Source organism: Chrysochloris asiatica, unplaced genomic scaffold (genome assembly GCF_000296735.1).
Source record: "Chrysochloris asiatica unplaced genomic scaffold, ChrAsi1.0 scaffold00123, whole genome shotgun sequence".
NCBI classification, from domain to species: Eukaryota; Metazoa; Chordata; class Mammalia; order Afrosoricida; family Chrysochloridae; genus Chrysochloris; species Chrysochloris asiatica.
Window position 1 is genome coordinate 7,430,659 of NW_006408641.1, and position 9,413 is coordinate 7,440,071.

The 9,413-nt window shown below is 47.9% G+C and overlaps 1 protein-coding gene and 1 pseudogene across 1 annotated transcript in view; both read right to left on the bottom strand.

The window, feature by feature from the left end:
* SCTR (secretin receptor) overlaps positions 1 to 9,413 on the bottom strand; it is a 100,546-nt gene that overhangs the window by 47,383 nt on the left and 43,750 nt on the right. Inside the window, exons 3-4 of the mRNA XM_006868743.1 lie at positions 7,754 to 7,861; positions 1,885 to 1,988 (exon numbers count right to left, since the gene is read on the bottom strand). Of these exons, the coding sequence (XP_006868805.1) occupies positions 1,885 to 1,988; positions 7,754 to 7,861 (212 nt within the window). The remainder of the gene's footprint in view (positions 1 to 1,884; positions 1,989 to 7,753; positions 7,862 to 9,413) is intronic.
* On the bottom strand, positions 526 to 1,314 carry LOC102813836 (annotated as a pseudogene).

Sequence of the window (9,413 nt, forward strand, 5' to 3'; positions counted from 1 at the left end):
CCTCAACATAATCAAGAACATTTATACAAAACCAACAGCTTACATTACTCTCAATGGAGAGAAACTGAATGCTTTCCCTCTGAGAATAGGAACCAGACAAGGATGCCCTTTATCACCACTCCTATTCAATATTGTGCTGGAAGTTTTAGCCAGAGCTATATGGCATGATAGAGAACTTAAAGGGGGAAAGCCTTTAAAAGCAGCCCCAGATAACCAAGAGGGGTCCCCAAGTGGCCTGGCCTCTCAAACTGCTCCGGTGGAGAAGCTTGGGGATGGAAGGCAAGAGACTCACCTGGGTGGGGGAAGGGGGTGCAGCCAGACACACAGCAGCCAGGTGGGTGGGGGCAGAGCAGGGACACACACAGGCGGCTCACCACCAGCATCCCTTAATAAAACATGGAAGGTGGTGTGACAGAAAAAAAAGGGGTGGGGGGAATAAATATGACCATTTTCAACCATAAAAAAACCTGTGTACATGGCTGGCTCCTGGCAACCGGGAGGGCAGCGGCGGGTGGGAAGGCGGCCCTATTTGTAGAGGATGTCGTAATGCCCGCCGGTAAAGAAGGTAGACCTTGGGCTCTGAGTTCTCAGGGAAGACGTGTGGGTTTGTGGTACTGCCCTCCCCAAGGTCCATGTACTCTACCTGGATGGAGACACCGAGGGTCTGGGCTAGCGCAATGACATGGATGTAGTCACTCTCCTTGCACATGGGCTCCCCCTCCTGCTGGTAGAACTCCTTGGCCCACCCACCCTCGATGAAGTGCTTGAAGAACTTGCTCTCGCGCTGCAGGTAGCCCAGGTGAGCAGCTGCAGGTAGACCACCAGGTAGTCTGAGGTGCTGTGGTCATTGAAGGAAGCCAGCAGGTCGGTGACAGAGGCCCGCTTTTCCACCTGCTCCATCAGGTCCATGAACGTGTTGTGGACTCAGTGAAACCCTGGAACACCAGGTCCTCTTTACTCTTGGCAGACACAGCCTTGAACCACTGCAATTCCTTGCTGTCCTCCAGGAGCGCCTCCAAATGGGAGAATGTAAACGCTCAGTAGAAACAGTTCCCATCGGGCCTGGTCTTAGGGATTTACAAGTGCTTTTTGTGGAGGTCCTTGATCTTCTGTTGATAGATGTTAACATCCTCAGCATACTCCTTGTACATGACCAAGAGTTCCAGCCGCTCCGAGACCAGAGGGTTCTGCATAGCAATCTCTTGCTGAATGTGGCCCTGCTGAGCCATGATGCTTCATCATAGGCCAGACAGTTAACACTTTCAGAGTCGCTGCCCAGCGCCTCTGCTGCTGAGGTTCCTCCGCCACCATCTTCAAACAGCACTGCACAATTAACCCCAGGAGGCAACTCTTTAGAGATCAAGCATTTGAGGACTCACTGTGGTCATGTGCTCTTCCACACTTCCATAGAGGATCTCATTTCATTCTCTTCACAAACCTATGCACGCAGAATTATATTTAAAACTCCTTTTCTAGAAGCAGAATCGGAGGCACAAAGAGATAAGTACTTTCATCCCAACCCTGGTCACATGTCCAGATCTGACTCACCAGCCTGGTGCGGAGCATTTAACTGCTATGGTATTTCTCTTTCAGTTTAATGAGTGTGAATCATCTCCAATCTCTTATGGTGGTTTATGGAGATTGCAACTAGGCCAAGTGTCAGAAGAGCATCACCTCAACACTCTGACACAGGGGAGTAGGATCCCTGGTTGACAGATAGGACCATGGCACCAGCACACTGAACACACGGGAGCAGGGGCGGTAGTAGGGGGTAGCCCCCAGGTGTCTGACCACCCACCAGGGATGCTCTACCTTGTCTTCTCTTAGGGGCTTCTTGTCTGCAGGACCTTGTTCCAGGGTGAGAGGGGTGCTTGACAGACTTACCCGTTTCTCATTAGACAGGTTGTTCACATTAATCCCACAGGCTACATCCGGTTTGGGGAAGGTTTCAGACCAGCCATCTTGTGTACAGTTTCGAAGCATGGAACCTGTGGGTGCCAAGCATTTGCGAGTGAGCAATGGAGACACAGCCTTGGTCCAGTAAGTACCTACCCCAGAGGCCTTGCTCTTCAAAGCTTGGTTGGATGGCAGAAGGGCGAATGGATAGGGATACAGAGCCTACTCTAATCTAACTAGAGAAGAGGCGAGAGCCTTCCAACAAGAAGTTTGTAGAGCAGGAGGCTAAAGATTGAAAAAGGGGAGTCAGTGGCCAAGAAGAAAGTCTTGGAGAGTTGTGGGGAAGAGTTGCCTCTTGTCCTCAAATGGCCTGGCTGCATTTTGTACTCTGGGCAGTCAAGGAGGGCTGGGTTCTGATCCTTAGAATCTAGCAGGTAGTGGGAAGCAGGGTGTAAGCCTGTGGATGGGAGTCCTGCCATTTCCTTTTTTCAAACTCTTGTTCCATTCAAATAAAATAAAACCCAAACCAGTTGCCATTAAATCCATTCCAATTCATAGCAAAGCCCATGCATGTCAGAGTAGAACTGCCCATAGGGGTTTTCAATGGCTGATTTTTCATAAGTAGATTACTAAACCTTACTTTTAAGGCACCTCTGAGTGGACTTGAACCTCCAGTCTTTAGTTAGCAGTCAAGTGTTTTAACCATTTGTACCAGTCTATGGGACCCCTTAACAACCCCAGCTGCTGATTGCATTCTGGGCCTGGTATGCTTCTCTTTACAGTCTCCAGGATTTAGAGTCAAACCGGTTCTACTGAGCTGGAGAAATATAGGTAACATTCAAGAAGTTGCCATTATGCTAAGTGCTGATCCTCAGACAGCACCAATGAAGGTGTTGCTGGTTCATTTTACAGATGAGGAAACCAAGGCTAGAAATGGGTAACACTGCCCATTCAGGATCTGATACGGCTGGGTTTGGACCCAAAGCCTGGGTCCCATCCCTGCCCTATCTCTACCTATGTCCCTAGGGGCAGCTTCTAGCACTTGAAGACTGTAGCCCTTGGCATCTGGGCATGCCTGGCCTACTCAGAGTCAGGAGAGTTGTCCTGCAAGGTGCCGGGCATCTGAGCGCTGCTCCTGAGTTTGAAACCCAGCTCTGCTCCTGGTCATTGTGCAGCTTTCCGTGCATCACTTCTGTGTCCAAACAGGAGATGTGACCCACACTGCAAGTGTCTGGTCAGGATGAAAGCGGATCACTTACATGAAGAGTCCAAGCTGGGGCTGGGCACAGAGTGGCTACTCCAGGGTGTTGTTGCTGCCTCCTTTGGCCTTTCTAAAATAGGCATGAGTGGGTGGGACTCAGAGTCTTGGGATTGAGGGGAGGGGCAGAGATTACTGTGATGAAATCAAGAGAGCTAAACTGTCAGATGGAGTCAGGAATACCCATAAGGCCAGAGGGAAGGACAGGAAAGTGTGGTTAAATGTCAGAGGGTAGGACAGAAGGTGAGTTAAGGCAACAACGACTCCCAGGAGCCCAGCCGGAAGGAAATCAGCCAGGAAATCAGGCATGCCTGGAGAGGCTGGCTCACCCAGCGCCCCAGGCCTACCTGCTTTGGGGTTCACTCCTCACTGACCCAGCAGGATTCCTCCTGTAGAAGCTTCAAATGATCAAAGCCAGGTGATCAGAGCCACTCACAAGGTGCTGCCCCCTCCTGGCAGGGCAGCCCAGGGCCCAAGAGGCTACTGAAGGGCCTTTGGTAAAACTGTAAAGGAATCAAGGGTGGCCTCTCTCTGGGGTACTTTTAAACCACACCCTTCCCATGAATTAATTCCTATAGGTAAGGGGTCCTTGACCAGGTCAGGTCCAGGTCCATGTTCTCCCCATGGGAATGCTGAAGTAGTAATTTTTTTGGGTAAAGTTATTGTTGGCATCTGTTGTCGTTAAATTGGCCCCCAACTGAAGGTGGCTCCATGCACAACAGAAATGAAACGCTGCTGGGTCTTGTGCCATCTCCGTGCCTGGTTGCAGACTGGACTGTTGCAATCCAGAGGGGTGTCGTCAACTGAATTTCACAAGGAGATGGTCAGGCCTTTCTTCCTAGTCTGTCTTATGCTGGGAGCTCTGTTGAACCCTGTTGAGTATCATAGCAACACACAAGCTTCCACAGACAGATGGGTGGTGACTACACAGGAAGTGCAGTGGCTAGAACCAAACCTGGATCTCCTGAGTAGAGGACAAAACTTCCACCACTGAACCACCACCGCCCCAAATTTGGAAGCTTTTTGCAGATTCTCTGAGGGCTCCAGGAACGTAATTCAATTAGGAATCACTATTGCTTTAAGGCCTGGATACCCACTAAGGGAGCGAACAAAGAGTGCTAAGGCCAGGTCAGGCAATGTGCTTTTAAATAAGAGACTCTAGAAGACCAATACTCTTTAAGTGCAAAAAACAAACTTAAGAGAAATACTGGGGTGGGTCCAGCCTACAGGCTTACGAAGTAAATGCTATGAGAAAAAAATTACTTTCTGATTTAGTTTTTTTTTTTTCTTTCTTGAATGAGGAAGGGTTCAGAACACCACTATAGACTCATTGGGTAGTCCTCCCTGTAAACGGATTGGGGCAGGGAGTTAGGCCCTCTGGAATCCTGTAAGGCACCACAGAGGGGAACCACGCATTCTGAGAGAAGAGGAGGGACAGCAGTCTAGTCTGACCTGGAGGTGGAACTCTGGGGAGAGAAGGTCCTTGGTGAGTAACTTCTTGTATGCTCTGAGAGCAACAGCCTGGAACCTGGCCCCCAGGGTGAGAACCCCTCTCCCAGAACCCCAAGGGGCCTATCTGACACTCAGTACAGTGTCTCAGTGTGAAATGACACACTGCCCACTGGACCCTGCATCCCCACAGTGCCACCATGTGGCAGTAGAGAGAAACTGCAGCAAAGGTAAGCTTGGGACCCCAGCATTCCTTCCCCACAGTCAGCCATTGGGTAACTCTCTGGGTAGTGAGCAAATTGAGGGCAGGGGAACCTCAAGAGGGAGACTGAGGGTTTCTAGTTAGCAAGGTGGGTGGTGGCTCAAGGAAGTGACAGGAGCAGCATCTGGTTACTCATGTGGACATGTGCACCAGTTCTGATGGGCTCCTCTGTGAAATTATAGGCATGGGACTCTGGAAAAAGAGAAAGTTCTGATTCCTCTTCAGCCAGCCTCAGAGAGAGCACAGGATAGGGCTGGGAGACCATCGTCTAGTCATGATTTTATAGCTCACCAGTATGGTGCTCCAGGTTGACAGTTTATGAATGGATCTGAGCTCCTGGTCCCCAGAAACAGGAAGGGCGGGATCAAAAGGTAAAGACCGTCAGTGAACATGTCTGTGAGGTGTGTATGTGTGGAGGTGGTGGTGGTGGTGGTGGTGGGGATTTCAGGAGGAGAAGAGGGATAAGAAGGGAGAGAAGGAGGGCAAAAAGGAACAAGATACAATCTTAAAATCTGATGTCCAATCACAGCCTTACAGTAAAGATAGGATTTGTTGTTTTGTTGTTAAACGTCATCAAATCGATTCCAACTCATAATGACCCTGTATAGGGTTTCGGGGGAGCAGCTGGTGGATTTGAACCACTGACCTTATGGTTTGCAGTACAGTGCTAATCCTACAGCCAGAAAATGGAGGCTCAGAGACAATGAGTAAGTTGGGCATTAAGGCAGAGGCTGGCAGCGGACTGGATGGCACTTCCTGTGCCCTTGGCTCTGGCTGAGGGGGGGGATGTATTCAGAAGCTTTCAGATTCTCCTGACTCCCCACCCCACCCCACCCCAGCCTACCCCATGTAATCCCTGGGTCCCTTCCCCTCCCACGGTCACTCTGGAAGCTGTATGTTCAGGACGCTGAAGTCACAGGTTGTAAGGTATTGGGGCCCTGAACCACTATATGAAAAACCTCCCCCAAAATCCCACTTCTGTCAAGTCAATTCTGATTTACAGTGGACCTAAAGATAGAACTGTTCATAGAATTTCCGAGCCTGTAAAATTTTAAGGAAGTAGAATGCCACACCTTTCTCCTGCGGAGCAGCTAGTGAGCTTGAACCACTGACCTTTTAGTTAGCAGCCTATCACTTAACCCATTTTGCAACCAGGGCTCCTATGTGGAAGACAGCTACCTGACTGGAAGAATTTGTATATGACAGCAGCTAGCCTTTTACATCCAGTGAAGAAGGAAGGAGTAAACTTCAAACCTGTCTATCCAGTCCCTTGCCTGCCCCTAAATCGGGACTATTGAGTCAGGCTGAGGGGAATGGTGAGCTAGAGCAATGCATTTTCTAGATCTTCATGTGCATGTGTGCATGTGTGTGCATACCATGTGTGCCCATGTATGCTGGAGGATGATAGTGAGAGCAGGCTGCACCCCTCTCCCAGATGCATGGTATCCGGGGCCTTCTTTCCTTGCCTAAGTTTGGTGGTGGTGTTAAATGATCTCTTCCTTAGTTCATACGTGTGGAGGACCTCATCTGGCAGCTTTCCCTGCCCTGCATGAGGGAGGGAGAAGGAACAGAAGGCCAGGCCCTTACATGCACGATGACCCCAAACTTACCCCACCTCTCCCCCAGGGTTACTCCACTCATTGGGCTGAAGACCACCCTCTACCAAGACCTCAAGAACAAAGCACTGGTTTTGAAGTCAGAGAAAGCTGGGTTCTAGTCCTAGTTTCTCTACCTGCTATTGGTAACATGTAACCCTAGGCAAATGGTTAAGCTTTTGTTAGTCCCAGTTATGATTGCTTTTTACTAGGTCAAGTGGGACAAATAGAGGAATTGCAGGGGTTTTGTGATGATTACATGGGCCCATATACAAAGGAACTTGAAAACGTTGTGCAAAATGGAGTGAAAAGATCATGGAGTTTCCCCTCAAACTTTCTGAGGCCTCCGTGTATATAAAAAAGCCATTAACCAATGCCAGTCCTTGTCATTCTCCCTGTTTTAGAAAAGCTCTTCACTTTGTTGTTGTTGTTAAATGCCATTGAGTTGGTTCTGACTCATAGCATTTCCAAGGAGGGTTTCCAAGGAGCGGCTGGTGAGATTGAACCACCGACACTGCAGTTCAAATCGACTCTGTAGTCCAGCACATTAACCCACAGTGCCACACCAGGACTCCAAGCTCTTCAATTTGGTGCCTGAAATTACAGAAATCCTCCTAAACTGAAAGCTTTCCTCTGGCAAGAACTCCCCAGGAGTCAGGGGTCCCAGAGGACATGCTTGTACAGGGCCTTGCAGAACAGGCACAGAGGAAAGGCACTTTGTGAAAGGCTGGACTGGGACCCACAGATGAGGAGGGCTAACGCAAGAGCCCTGATTGCTAATGGCGGCAGAAACATGGTAGGAAGAGAACCCAAAACACCAAACCCATAGCTGTCCAGCAGTTTCTGACTCCTGGCATCTCCACGTGTTACAGAGAGAACTAACTGCTCCATAGGTTTTCATGGCTTGAGTCTTAATGAAACCACATTGTCCAGCCTTTCTCCCAAGGTACCACTGTGTGGGTTTGAACCACCAACCTTTAAGTTCCTAGCCAAGTACAAACTGAGTCACCAGTGGTGGGAGTAGAGGTGGGGCAGAGAGAAGCAAACCCAACCTCCTTCATCACTCTCCTCACATTGTCCTTTGTTGGGACCTTGTGAACTGAACCCACCACTCGACTCCCCAGCAGGGTTTCTATTCCCTACAATGGACTTCTGCTGATTACTTGACCCAAGCAAAGGTTCCTTGATCTTAGACCTTCAGGCCGAGGCTCCTTCCTACCCAGAGCCCATCCCTCAGCTCCTTAGCCAGTTCTACTGGGTTGGGCCATGTGAGAGCCACATTCTGGCCATTACCGTTTTTGCCTGTGAGCATCTGGAGGAATCGCGGACACTGCACTTCCACAGTCCAGCCTGGCATGGCGGAGGGCCAGCAGCTCATATTGTCCCACAGTCCCTCGCAGCCTGCGGAGGAGAGCAGCAGCATCAGACAGGATGAGTGTGGGCCCACCTCGTCCCCAAACCTAGCACCCTAGCCTGCTCCAACACCCACCCCAAGAGAACTTTCTTGTGGCTACCAGAGTTCCCATTAGACACTGGAGCCTTGAAATCAGGGACCAGTGGTATCTAATATACCTTTTCATTTTCAGGGCCATGAACTCTGCCATCTACATAGTAAGTGATTATTGGTGAAAACATAAATGAACTAAGGAATGAAAGCAAAGTTGGGTGTTACAAGTACAGAACTCAATCTTTCCAGAGTAGACAACACATCTTGCATTAAACAACTAGACAATGCTTGGCCTCCATCCTGGCTGCACAATATAGTCATCTGGAGAGTTTGAAAAGTAGACCTAACTGGGTCCTACACTCAGGGATTATGTGGTGCTTCTAGTGTCTTTGTTCCACATAATTTTCTGCACTGAGTGTGTGGATTTTCTTTGCATTTTCAGTTCTGCTAATGCTTACTAAATCTTCCTGATTTTCCTGTTTAAAATTTTGATCTGTAGGAGTATTCACTATCTTTGAGGTTACCCTGCAATTTATTAACATTTTCCATATATAAAACAATCTGTTTTATCTTAACATCTCCTTGCCTTTTGGAAGTTCTGTATCTACATTATTCCCTCTTTATGCTTTGTAGTTGACTTCATTATAAATTGACATATTTTTTTACTTTTAATACTAACCACCACCACCACCATGCAATAAGCACTGGACTGTGAACCAACCACAAGGTCCGAGGTTCAAGTCCTTCAGCTAATCCGCAGGAGAAAGATGAGGATTTTTTGCTTCCTCGAACATTGAAAGCCTTGGAAACCCTATACAAGGTCGCAATGAGTCAGAACCAACTCAACAACATTTAAAATCAACAATAACAATATATCTGGATTGAGTTCTGGGTCTTGTTGTCATGTATGGAAATCTCAGGTTGTTGTTTACTGTTGTTGGTTCTCAGTTCAAAGAACACACTTAAGCATTTTTTGTAAAGTAGCTCTTATCATTACAAATTCCTTTAATTTCTGTTTATCAAGAAAAATTCTAATTTTGTCATTGTATTTTAGGGACAGCTTTGCTTGGTTGGCATTTTTTTTTCTTTTAGTGTTTTGTCTATGCCATCTCATTGCTTTCTTACCTGCATGGTTTCTGCTTAGTCTTACTGCTTCTCCTTTGTAGGTAACTTCATTTTTCCTGAGCTGCTCTCAGGATTCTTGTCTTTGGAGAGTTTGGTTATGATATGTCTTGATGATATTCTTTTGTGCTCTGTCCTGTTTGGGGTTTGTCCAGCTTCTTCTTGTATGCTTATCTTCTTGTCTTTCATCAACTCTTCAAAAATTTTCTCTGTGCTTTTTCTTGTTTCTTCCTGTTCTGGAATGCTGATCACCCAGAAGTTGTTACTCTTCATAACTCAGGCTTTCTTCAGATTTTTTCATTCTTTTTTCTGAATGTTCTCCCATTGTTGTTGTTAAATGCTGTTGAGTCAGTTCCAACCCATAGTGACCCTGTATAGGGTTTC